The 13,184-nt window shown below is 41.5% G+C and overlaps 1 protein-coding gene across 2 annotated transcripts in view; it reads left to right on the plus strand.

Moving 5' to 3' along the window:
• The first annotated feature begins 909 nt into the window (after nucleotides 1-909).
• The window catches only part of SHQ1 (SHQ1, H/ACA ribonucleoprotein assembly factor), a 39,825-nt gene continuing 27,550 nt past the window's right edge, over nucleotides 910-13,184 (plus strand). Inside the window, exons 1-8 of one of the 2 annotated variants that reach the window (XM_072347482.1) lie at nucleotides 910-945; nucleotides 1,077-1,182; nucleotides 1,582-1,766; nucleotides 2,736-2,800; nucleotides 3,570-3,692; nucleotides 4,864-5,015; nucleotides 5,917-6,029; nucleotides 7,123-7,250. In XM_072347482.1, coding sequence (XP_072203583.1) covers nucleotides 1,624-1,766; nucleotides 2,736-2,800; nucleotides 3,570-3,692; nucleotides 4,864-5,015; nucleotides 5,917-6,029; nucleotides 7,123-7,250 — 724 coding nt within the window. In that variant the 5' untranslated portion in view covers nucleotides 910-945; nucleotides 1,077-1,182; nucleotides 1,582-1,623. Of the gene's footprint in view, nucleotides 946-1,066; nucleotides 1,183-1,581; nucleotides 1,767-2,735; nucleotides 2,801-3,569; nucleotides 3,693-4,863; nucleotides 5,016-5,916; nucleotides 6,030-7,122; nucleotides 7,251-13,184 lie in introns of those variants that run through there. The other variant, XM_072347483.1, reaches the window with a different exon arrangement.

Here is a 13,184-nt window from a genome sequence, read left to right on the forward strand (position 1 = left end):
CGGCGCCCGGCAGCAGGGGCGGGGCGCGCCCTACCGTACTCTCTGGAGTAGCCGCCCCCCGGCGCAGCGCTCGGGCCGGCGGAACGGGAGGGCGGACGCTTTGTGCGAAGCCCGACGCCGGTGAATTACTGACAGTCACCGCGATTCCCGGCGGCAGGAGGAGGCCGGGCGTCGCGGTGCACGCTGCGGTACTCCAAGCTACCTCATCTCCAAGTTCACAAAGGTCTCTGCTCGTGTTCAGCGTGTGTGGATGGAAAGGTGATGAGCGGGACGAGGCGATGCGGGCTGTTCCGCTCGTGCTGAGGAACAGGCGGGCACTGCGGGCATCCTGCAGCCCGTCCCACCCGCCGGACTGTAACGGGACCGACCGCAGGACAGTGGAGGAATAGGAACGTTTTGAGCTGGGACTTCTGTCTACCTGTCATCTACCTGATGTTCAGCGTCCGATCACAGAATCGTTGGAGCCGGAAAGGGCTTTTAAAGGTCATCCAGTCCAACCCCGCGGAGGAAAAGAACCTCCAGCTCGGCCTGTGCGCTCAGAGCCCCGTCCAGCCTGACAGCCAACGTCTGCAGGCCGCGCTCCCCCACAGCAGAGCAGAACGCCGTTAGCTCAGGTACCACACAGCGGCACTGCGGGGCGCAGTCAGCGGGCGTGCTGCGATGTGTTGGGGTCGGACCAGACTGTTTTTAACAACCTCATTGATTCTACACGTCACTTACTTCTGGGTGACTCGGGGCTCGTCCCTGTACGGCTGATGGAGTCACCTCGGGGCTTACACGTCTCACACCAGGCCGCCTCCCCCCCCCATCCCTTGAGGCCCGGCCGCGCCCCGCGCTGCTCCCGCCGTTCTCTGCGGGCGGGCGGCCCTCGGGGCGGGGCTCTTCCCGCGCATGCGCCCCGCCTGCTCCGGCTCCACAGGCGCGGTGAGGGCGGGCGGCGATTGGGTGTGTGTGATGTGGGCTGTGTGATGTGCTGTGCTGCCCGGCTGGGACGGCGCGGGGCTCCCGGTGGGCACTCGGGGCTCCCAGCAGGACCCGTCTCGTCTCTGACGCTTGGTATCCGCGTTTGTCCATAGGGAAGAAGTGGCGGGTCGGTTAGCGGGTTCCTCTCGCGTGCCCCGGAACTGCGGCCCCGAGATCGGCCGCGGGCGCAGCCCTCGTGGAGCCGGCGTGCAGAACGAGGTAGAGCAGCGCTCGGTGTGTGCCTTTGTGGTGCTGTTTTTCCGTATGTCAGGTGTCGGTTTGCGGTCTGATCGCTGGGAGGTCTGAAACAACTTACAAAGTTGACAACTTCTAGGGCTGGATGCGACGTGCCCGTAATGAGCGCAATTCGTGCCCTGTGCTCCGAGTGTTTATGTACATAAAGCTGCTTTCTAGCGGTGCAGCAAGATGAGACCTTCAGGCCACGAGTGGGAATGCTTTTATTATTATTATTATTATTACTATTATTATTATTTGCTATTGTTGTGTTTTCTTGACTATGTGAGAATCAGAAATGCCCTTAGAGAGTCTTCAGGACACACTTTCTGCTGCTGTAAAATGGCAACTGCAATAATTTGCATCTCTTTCCCCCTTTCATAGGGCCATACCACTGGTGGGAGCTTCTCCTGTGCTGGGTTCATCATGATAACTCCAGACTTTGAGCTGAGCCAGGATCCAGATTTTCTTACAATAACCATCAGAGTGCCTTATGCGAGAGTGTCAGAGCTTGACCTGTTCTTTGAAGGGGAAGACTTTAAATTTTATGTCAAGCCTTACTTCCTCAGGTAAGTGGTGAAAGCGTTTTAAAAGGCCTGGACTTAATGAGATAAACGTTGGTAGAAAATGAACTTCTTTTTGGGTCCTTCTGAACATTCCTTGTCTGTAACTCTCACGCTGTAGGCTGCACACAGCCTATTTTCTTCATGGAACTGTATTTATAGATCTGGTACATTTGATTCCAGGTGTTGCCACCTTAAAAAGAGCTTAAGTAACTTCTACTTTTATATGAGCGTTGATTTTTAATAGTAAACTGACAGCTGAATTCTTTGAATGCACCTACATCTTATAGAGTGTGTCATTTCCCCACTGGGAGTCAGATATGATATATTTTGCGTGGAAAGAATTTTGATGCCCACCTGATTAAATCCATGTGGTGTAGGTGTCAGGGAGTGAGGTTCCAGGCTTTGCCTTTTAGCAAGTGCCTTGCAATGCGATGGGAAAGAAACAGTCTGCGCTCTCAGTGTGGGAATGTTGAGAGAATCTTTGACATGTAAGGGCTGGTGAGCCATGAACCCTTTTTATTTTCTACTTCCTGTTTTGTTGGATGTACTTCTATATGTGTATATATATGTGTTATATATATATATATAACACACACATATATATGTTATATATATATATGTAACACATATATATATATGTTAGTAGACCACAAAGGATTTCATTAGGTTGGTGGAAAGCACTGAGTTGGCTGCCTCATGTCCTGTCACTGTGGATTAGCTTAGAGGTTTTAAAATTACAGCATCTTTCAATTGCTGAAGTTAGTCCCAAGGGTGTTGTGTCTGTGCTAGCTGTGACTTTGTCATTGACTTAAAGCCACAGAGAGGTTTTACTTCATGACTTCCATTATTACCAACAGAAAGACGTTGTTGTTTGTACTGCCTTTGGAATGTGCCTTACATTTTTATGTGCTGAGATGTGAAGTTGCAGAATTAGTCAGGCATTCAATGAGACATCTCTTTATTTCCATCCAGACTGACACTTCCTGGAAGAGTTGTGGAAAATGGCAGAGAAAAAGCATCTTATGACACAGACAAAGGTATTGTTTAATATTTTATTGTAGTTGGCATGAAGAATACTGACTCTTCACTAGTTTATCTTGCAGTGGAAATGCGTGGAACTTTAGCAAAGTGTATGATCCTGTAAATAAATGTAACTTCTCCTGTTACGTGGTATTAAAAAAAGAAATCTTGCTGAGGATTTGTTGTGTGCAGGCTATCGTTAAGTTTAAGTGACTTGTCTGCAACTGTCATAAAAATGCAAGAAAGAAATGTGTCAAGCCCTGTTGGAGACACACCGTTGTTCAAGTACGTGAATTGTTCAAATCTTGCATATCTGGGAAGAAGAGTAGTACTAAGCAGAAATGAGATAATCCTGAGTCGTTCTCTTGACTAAGTGGTAAGAGAGAATGCTTTAAGGGTGGAAGGTGTTTCTGGAATAAAGTAAGTACCTTTTGAAATAAGTGTACTCGTAAACAAAAAGACTTATGAAGCTTTTGTTTCGTGCTTGAAACAATAATCAGAGGGTTGAATGGCTTCCTGTAGCCATCTGTTGATGGCAATTCATTGAAGTTTTTCTGTTGGTGTGTAGGTGACCACAGTTTGTTAAATACTGTTTTTCATGCTTTAACATCTTTGATTTTTGTGTAATTTGTTATGGAAGTTTAAAAACATGCTCATATATCAGTGCGTAATAGATTGCTACCTGCATGTATCTCAACTTCATGAGCTTTTTTCAATAGAGGGGGAAATGAGTATTTTTGTTTGTCTTGATTCAATGTGGTAACTATGTTCTGCCTTTACTATAAGGGACTTTTACAATTCAGTTACCTAAGGAGAGTCCTGGACAGTATTTTGAAGGTCTGGACATGCTGACATCTCTTTTAGCACCGAAGAAATCAAGGACAGCAAAACCTTTAGTGGAAGAGATAGGTATGACAAAAACTTAACTAAGTTATCAATTTAGGTACAAAATGAAATAGTTATAGATCTCCGTAGTAATATATTTAATAAAAAGTGTATTTCTGATATTGTTTAGGTCAAGGTAGAAGCAAAGTTTGAATGAATCCGGAATTATTGTGGGTTATTGAAAGGAATGCCTTGTAGTAGTTAATACATGTGCTATCTATGGGCTATCTATAGGTCAGTCATGATATCATCTTTTTCAAAATGTGTTTAATGTGTGCTAATCCTCTGCAGATCTTTGTACCCCTCTAGTGGCTGTATAATAAACACACATGTGGGCCTTCCATGAGGTAGCACAACTGGTCTTTTGGCTCTAAGGGCAGAAGCTAATTCGAACCACACGTTCTAGTGGATGACTTGCTTAACATAAATATTTTTCAGAAAATGTGACTGTCTATGATTAATTTTGTGGGTGTCTGTCTTAAATTATGGATAACTTTGTTATGTTCCTCTTGTGGTTCCCTTAGAATAAAATCCTGATCTTGTTGAAATCAGTGGAACAATTGCTTTAGATTCTGAGTGTATGTACTCAAAGCTTTAGTTTTCCTGGTCTCTATCCTTGCAATTGTTTTAATTCTAGAGCAGGACCTGTGGCTCACTGCTGTGTGCATCTGCTCTCTCAAACACTTGAATAACCTGTGACTTTTTCTGTAGTTCACTAAACTTTTTTGTGATAGAGGCAATCTAGTCCAATGTGAACATGTAGGTGTGTGCCACCCTTCAGGGTTAGAATAGAATAGGAAAATGGGGCTTGTGTGTTAAAGCAAGTGGTATTTTGCCTGTTACAGGTGGTAAGAGTTACGTTTTTTTAGGAGGCTGCCCTTTGCAGCAGGATGCAGCGAAGGTCCAACAGTTCTGAACATCTATAGTTGGAAAGTCTGTTATGGCTGATTTGCATTCAGACTATCTGGTTAACTACTAGGAAAATTCTCAGTCAACTAGATAAGATAAAGTGGGATGTGAAGTTGTGTAGTTCACGTGTTTACCTTTTCCCCTTCTGTTTTCTTTAAATTATAGTTAGCCCAACATTGCAAAAGTTTTCTTAAATAAATAAAAAATGCTTATTTTGTTTGCCTTTCTTCAAATCATATGTATTCCCTGCATAAGGTTTTCTTTCTCTGATCATGCATATACCCAGGTGTCCCTTCTGAGTTGGAGGAGGAGGAAGAGGATGAATTTGACTGGGAAATAGAGCAGACCCTTTATAAGGAAGCTGCAGAAAGTCCTCTGCCACTTCAGTGCTACTACGGGTTTGGGAATCTGCGGTCAGGGGTATTTCAGAGGCTGCAGGTAGATGAATTCTTCTTTTCTTCCTGTCATAAAGATTCCAAGTACCTTTCTCCTTGGGTGGGCTTCCTGGTTCATTCTGTAGCCAGGAGAAGATTGTTAGGTAACAATTCTCCGTTGCTGAATTCTGTGTTTCTCTTGTGGATTAGTTGGTAGAACAGGAGCTTTGAAGCGTCTTTACTTTGCTCCTGTCTGTTCAGCAGTTTAACAGGCAGAAGCTAATCTACAACCAGTAACAAGCTAGGTAGGTTGATTTTCATAGCATACAGAGCTTTAATAAAAGTAGTGGATTGTATTTCTTTAATTCTCTACTTAAATTCTTTCTCCAAGTGATTTCAGTAGCCTTTCAAAACAAACTGCGTAACTTTGTAAATCACTGCATGAATTGTCATCGTTTAAGGTTTTGGGGCAGAATGACTGCTGTTTGTGGAGAAAGCATTTGTATTCCGTTAGGATATTTGCACTGGCGTATTACTGTGAAATTTCTGAAGTAGTCCATTTGTCATCAGCATTAATGTACCTGTATGTACTGATGTTTCAGAGGGCACTGCAATTGCCTGTTGATTAATGTATGGCCATTTCAGAGTGGAGAGTAATCTCAACGCAGAAGAACAATATTTGATTTCTATCTCTTTGTGGTTGTGTTTTTGCTAAACAATACAATTTTCATAATAATGCAAAATAACCTGGCTGCCTTATGGTAAATAGACCTTAGTAGAACTTGTAATATTTGAAGGTGACTTAGAATTTGTGATAATTGAAGTGTTGATGTTTTATTTGTGCAACAGATCCTGAATTTGGAAGATTTGTCAGGAAAATCAAACTACATCCTTCTGAAACTTTTACTAAAGAAGTCTTGCACACTTTCTGTGGCTTTGTCAGCTCCCTTTTGTTGCACTTTCAGGATGAACTTGGTGATGTTATAGACCTTAAGGATCCAGACCGAACTCCAATAGATGAACGTAAGATGAAGCGCTTAGAAGCTGAAGCTGCCAAGTTTGATCCTGATCATTACTTGTGAGTACTGATTTATTTCACCTGGTGAAGTAGGAGTGCTCCAGTTGAAATGTATTCATGTTCTGTATGGATGCTTGGGTTTAAAATCACTTTTGGAAGTAACTTCACTTTTCATCTGCCTTTGTCTCTTCAGACTGGGCTGTGGGGGACAGTCACAAGTGTGACATGGACACAGGGCGTTCTTTTGTGTTTTGATGTTTCTCTGCTGTTTAATCAAGCTTAGAAGTCAGTTGGTACCCAAGCAGGTCTGCTCTGGAATGTTGACCTCAAGGAGAACCTACACAAGCTAATATAATTATATATAAATATATATTATATATATATATATATATATGACACCTAAGGAAGGCATAAAAAAAATACAAGTGAGAATTAAGCAAACCACAGTCTGTGTTAAGTAGTTTGGGCAACTTTTGTATGATTGAGAGAGTATTAAGAAATGCACTGTATTTTTTTCCTCTATTTTCAGTATTTATACTATTGTTTGACTTGAAGAGAAAGCAAGAATAAGAGGAGGCTTAAAACTTAAACCCTTTAATATAAATCCCCGAAGACCTAATATATTGAGATTTTACTTCTGCTTTGTGCTGAGATGTGCCTCTTCCATAATTCACATAACACTTCCTTTTCCACCTTGTAAAGGCATGCATTTGTTTACTTAGAAGTCAGTCCTTATCTCTACTTTTCTTTGCTCTTTAGCCACACACCATTTCTCTCTAAAGTATACTTGCTTTGAAAGGGAGCAAACTTACTAATAAAGTCAATTTTGCTGCTGGTGTGGCACTCTGTGAGAAGTGTTTTCCTTCAGGTATATCCCAAACAAATTAGGCTTATTTGCAGTATGACACAAAGGCGAACGCAGTGATTTTCTAGGTTTCTGGTTGGCCTTGGAAAGTAGAGAAGAAGAGATATTGCAAGATAAAATGGTTTAAAGAACAGATGATGATCAGGTTTGTTCTTAATGTTTAGAGTTGTATTTCTAAGTTTTGGAAAGCACCCTGAATCCAAGTTAGGGATATGCTGTGTGTGCATTGATATATACCCGCATAGAAAATGAACTGAAATAAATAGCTTATTACTTTTTCTTTCCCAGAGCTGACTTTTTTGAAGATGAAGCTATTCAACGTGTTTTGAAGTACAAACCGTGGTGGGTTGATGCTCATAAAAAAATGATGGCTTTGCAGGGAGAAAGTAGTCAGAACCACGACAGTCATACATCCGGTGAGAACACACACATATATATATCTCTAAAAATATAAAACTTACTGAATGGTAATTGCTGTAGAGGCTTGGTATGTTTCAGGTTATCATTCTTCAAGGAAAAAGTATGGTTTTACTCTTCTTCTAGATTGAAGACTGTAGATAAGTGTCCTGTTACTTTCTTTTCTGCTTTTTAAGAGACGTTTATATACTGAAGTATTTTGTTTGTGTGGTGTAGTATGTGATCTCTGTTTGGTGTCTGTAATAATTTTTGGAGTGAACTGTTATTGAAGGCCATTTTAGAGTTTCATATATCTATGGAAGAAGATGCCTTTTAAGAGTATGCTGCGTGCCTCAAAATTTCAGAGGAGCTGCCAGGGTCAGCAAGTTGTGGCATCTGAACTCAAATCAGATCTGTCTTTTCACAAGTGAGCCATTTGTTTGTTCCTGGTTCTTGCCCCACTCCTCCCCCTCCTTTTTTTTTTTGTCTGGACTTTTCAAGTGGTTCCTTTCCTAATTGCATTTTAAAAAGAATAATAGTTTGAACTGTTTTGGTTTTTTTTATGCCTACGTATAAACATGGTTTAGATACTTCACAGTGAGTTTGCTGAGAGCCAGCTGTGGACGATTGAATTGTTATCAGCCTTTATCTCTGAGTGCATTTTCTGTAGGACACTTTGCTTCAATTATACAGTATCGCAGATGCTCATGGTACTTATACTGTATTACTATTTTTATAGTTCCTAGAGTTCTTTCAAGGGAAAAATGGGTTGGTTTCAGGCTTATTAGGTGACCTTGTGACAGTACTGTTAACAGATAACTATTACCTTTCTGAACACAATGATTGCAGAGTATTCTAAGTTATTATGCACATTCCTTTATTCTCCTTTGTTCATTTCCTATACAGTATGAAAACACTGTTTCTGAAGTTGATAATGATAATCCCTTTAGCAGAGGTGTTGTGACAGATATTATATTAGTCCACTAATAATACCTGCACTTTCACATTTTCTACAGAAGTGTAACAATGGAATTTAGGTAAATTCTCTGTATTTTACTGTGGATGTAATCTGATCTTCATTTCTGATCTCTCTTCAGCCTTAGAAACCAGAAATTAATTATATCCATCATAAGCATTTGGTTTAGAAAGCATTGGATAAAGGTACTAGAAGCTTGAAAACAGAACACTGAGGAGTTCTTTTGTTTGTTTTTATCCATTCACTCCTTTAGGAAATGAAATATTCATAATGTTTGCCTGTGTCAAGGAATATCAGGAAAATGAAGAGCTGCTGGATGATTGTATTAATAAAGACCATTTTTCATTCCAAATTAAAGTTCTGAATTAAAACACATGCATAGATTTTGGACTTCTGGGGCAGCAGAAACACTTGAGAAAGTGCTCAAAAACCTGGCAAGCCTCCTGATGAAAGTCAGACAGAAACTGGGGCTGTGCAGAGGGTCTCTTTTTCTCTAAATTATTTGTTAAGACCACTGTTTTGGTTTTCCTGTGGTAAAGTTGACCAAAAAACAGTGTGTCCTTCATGTGGCGGAGTGCAGAGGCTTATGTGGTTTTGGAGATCTTGAGTAAATTTAACAGAAGTGACCGTGTTGGGGTTGCATAATGACAGTAATCCCCATACACCTTCTCATGCCCCCAGCTTAGACCTCAGTTCTGATAACGTTGTTTGAATGGTAGCAGCTGACTGTGATGGCAAGCAGCTAAGTAAGGAACTGAAACCGTTGTTCTTAAACCTGAATGAGTTGTGGTGAGAGAAATCGCCATGAGAGGGAGTACAGGTTCCATTTGAAGTGCCTTTATGTGGAAATAAAGGCAAGAGGGGTCCCAGCTTGCTGGATCTGGAATCTGAAGAATAGGATGGGTTCCAGGTGTTCTTGTATCGCTTTTATGTTTTACCCAGTCAAAGGGGTTGGATAATCTGCCTTACATGTGTGGATGTTGAGTTACAGATGCAGGAATTCTTTCAAACTATGTACAGTTTCATTATGTACCCGCATTAATATGTATCCTACTATGCATGCTTAGGAAGTGGGAATGACTGAAAGAGGGCACATAAAGGACTATGCTAAGTGAAAGGCTTTCTTGCATTATTTCCCTTAGAACTGTGGAGAAATCTGAATGCATTAAGCCAAGGTTTGTTACAGGCCTAAAAGGATAAGAAGGCTGTTGCTGGTGATAGTGTGCTTGCGGTAAGAAGCCTTTGAACAGTAGAGCTCAGCTATAAAGTGCAAAACAGTACTAGGAACTGCATACTGCAGTGTGTTGTAAGGTGTGTTACTGAAGTGATGCGTAGTGATTCTTTGAGCCTGCAAAGTGTCAGCTCAAACTTAGTTTTGCAGTAATCAGATACAGTAGTCCTCTTATGTTTATATCTGTCTTAAGGATGTGAAGGGGGAAAAAATGAAGCCTTAATGCAATAAGGTGTGTCTGGGTTTAGTCTTTGTGAGTTCCTAACTTGTGTCTGATCTGACTTCTGTCATCTTTCTTGATGAGGTGAGATACTTCCAGACATTCAGCTTGTAAACAGACTGCAGATTTGGTGAAGATTAAAACTGTTTATAGCTCATGATAGGTGTTGTACCGCAGACGGCTTGCAGAAGCGTCCCTCTTCTGTGGGAGGAAAGGTTGTTCTTGACTTAATGTACTGTCCAAAGCCTTTGCAGAGGAACATGGAAACTGAGAGGTATGTTAGCAATCACGCCATCAGAAGTGCAGCATCTTGTACTGGAGAAGTCTGCTGCTCTCAGGTTTAAAATGGGGTATTGCTTTTCATGGAGCTGTTTATTGGAGATTATCTGATAGAAAGGACAAGGAGGAATTGTAGCATTAAGATAGATGGGAGCTTATAGTGCAGGCCATTGGGGTAGTAGGGTACTGGCTGTAGAATTTGATGCTTGATGGTTCTCTGGTCATCCTCTGTATTTTTTGTTCCCCTAGGTGTGTTAGCTGCCAGGCTGCTGTGCTCCTGCCTTTGCAGTATCTCTGCAGCAGAGCTTTAGAGGTCTCAAGTAACTGCCTCCTACAAGCTCTGTGAAAATGACCCCACATACAACAACAAATAGCTTTGTTAAATCTTCCCTAGCATCTTTTAGATGCAGAATTCATAAAGGAAAGATATGTTATCAACACGTCAGTGCTGCGGGAAGTTTGTGACCTTTCATGTGTAATCAGAAAGCAAACCATTGGAGCATGAGAGACAAATCAATAGAAAATCCGCTTCATTAGTTCTGTTACTCACAGGTTTAAGTTTACAATGTTTTTGTTTTGTTTTTTTTAAGGCAACATCCAGCTCTGGGGGAAATGCTGATCCTAAGCAAAGCCCCTTGGCATCCTTAGTTGGAGCAGTGATGCTTGTTCTCTTTTCATATCTTGGCAAGAGCTTGAGGAAGAAACATGTTTGCTACTGATTAGAATCAAAACCTAGCTTGATTCTTGATTTATCTGCCTTCTACTGGCTAATCTTCCCCTATATCTAGTGCTACCAGTTTCTAACTGGCAGAAAAGTACTCATGTAAACTCTTAGTAGTGCTTCATAGCATTTTAGTTAACATTTAGAGCTCAGCGGTCTTTTTAGTTTCCTTTGAGCTAGTTATGGAATTCAGAACTTGGCTTGACAGGAGCCGTGAGCTATGGCTGTGCGCCTGCTGGAAGGCTGGACAAGCTGATTTTCAGATGTCCTTTCTGAGCTAGAGTTTCTGTGGTTCTACAAGGCTGACCACTGATTTGGCTCCCTAGGAGCATGTTTCATCTGCGTACCCCTAATACTTAGAGTGGTGAGTTTCACAACAGTCTTGATATGTGTTTGTTACATTGGAATGATTGCTGGATACCCTGAACCTTATCTAGAATTTAAGTGATGTGATCTGCTATATAAAATTTCACCCCACTGTAACGTAACACCCTGTAACTGTCAGACCTCTTCCTCCTGTTCAGAGATTAGATTTTACTCCACTGACAGTTGGGTTCTGTCACTGAGGAATGGCTTTCACAAGCAAAGAAAATGAGGCACGTAGTACGTAAGGATGATCTTGGTAGTATTGTCTGATGGTAAGTTTGCATGAGAGGTTTATTTGTAGGATTCCTTTATACATCCATGTATGAACGCACAGTTATGCTGTTGCAGGAAGAAGTTCAGGCACCAACAAATGTACATATTATTTTAAAATCAAACTAAAGGCAATTTGCAAATTTAAGATTTCACAAGTAGCAGCAGATGCTGCTTTTCAGATTATTGCTTTAATTGTTGTGAAGATGATGTTAGATAAAGCACTGGTAATGCCGGCATACAACTACGGGCTTAATATAGCAGTGTAGTAATTATGATTTTACTTGTTCTGATATTCTTCTATGCATTTTTATTTTTGAAATAGGAAAACAAAGTAGGTGATGATTTTGACATGTTAATAATTAGTTCCGGGCCTGGGTAATTTATTCCTCAGAAATCTTTGAGGAATGGATAGATCTTTGTTTGTAAACTTGAATTATTTTCTCCAGAGATGTATTTCATTAAGAACACCTGGTGCTTTGCAGTAAGGTAATGAACATCTTGTCATGTTTACCTTTGGGACTTGTCTGATTTTACATCTTTGCTCTTGTCTAGCAGACATGTTTTCAGTTGTTACGGTCCAGCTGTATATGTTACAATGCTTCAGAGAGTTTGTGTTCAAAGGAAAAAAGCCCTTTCATGAGAGAAATTTCATGAAATTCACTAAATTGAGTTTCTATGTTTTCTACTTAAGTGTGGTTCACATGTATGTATATGTCTGGAATATAGATTTTAGGAAATTCAAGGTAGTTTTTGTAGTGGAATTTTAAGTTATGGCTTGAACCAGTGATGGAGCACCTGGTGGGAAGGCAGGGCCATCCCAGGGGAGCTAAGGTGCATGCAGTGTACCTGGGTGACTGGAAGGGATGAAGCCAAGATCTACCCCTTCCCAGACCTCATTTAAGGGTTGGCAGCGGAGGCAAGGAGGCCTTGCTGGAGGTCCCTGCATACCTGAGGCTTTCTGAAGGTAAGCAGCTTCTTTCCTCCATTTCTGTGCCCATGACTGTTGCATTTGAGCAAGTCCTCACTTGCTGCAGCCTCGGACCTTGCTGCTCTGCTGTCATTGCTGTGCTTTCCATTGTGTTGCAGACTTGACAGTAAAACTTTTAAACATATTTTTGCCCTTAGCATTGGGCTGTTTCTTAACTGATGATTGGTAGCACATGGGTTGTTTTTTGTTGATCATCTGTAGGACAAACTTCCACTTGAAAGCCACTGATTAAGAGCAGTGCTGTGTGGGTTCTTAGTTACTTCTGAACATAATTGTATGAGATACAGAGAACTGTAGTTGCGTTCCTGGTATGTGCATCTTGACTGTTAGCCGTGGTGAGCAGGTTGAGTTGAACCTAGAGCCATGAGAGTCCTGGATAACTGCTGTGCATCCATCAGAAATCCTGTTGTCTGTGATAGGTGCTCATGGCAAGAAGGAATTACTCGATTGCTTAGTAAGAAACTGCTGTACTGTAGTAATCATTGGAAGTGATCTTTAGCTTTGTGACTGTGATCTGGGGTAGCAGCCTTTGCTTATGGGCTTCTGGCTGTTTCTTATTTAGGATTTCCTTTTCTTCTTCAGCTTTGGTTTCACCATATTTTGTGCCTCCTTTCGGGGTGAAAGCCCCACTTGGGTATTTTAATAATAAAAGGTGCGTTTGTCGAGATTGAAAATACCTTTCTTCTTCCCAGTTGCACCTTCTCCTATCTATCAAGCTTCTGATGTGGTACCTCCTTACACCCCCTCTGCAGCCACCTACAAAGTGGGTTTATGCAGTGTTGTTCTGAAATTAAGTTTTTTCAGATATGCTACAGTGTTGCACGTATAATTGTGTGGATAACTTCAGTACAGATGACAGAGGGGACTCAAAGAACAATCAGTGCATTTGAAGAACTTAGC

The sequence above is a fragment of the Excalfactoria chinensis genome, chromosome 12 (assembly GCF_039878825.1).
Source record: "Excalfactoria chinensis isolate bCotChi1 chromosome 12, bCotChi1.hap2, whole genome shotgun sequence".
Taxonomy (NCBI): domain Eukaryota; kingdom Metazoa; phylum Chordata; class Aves; order Galliformes; family Phasianidae; genus Excalfactoria; species Excalfactoria chinensis.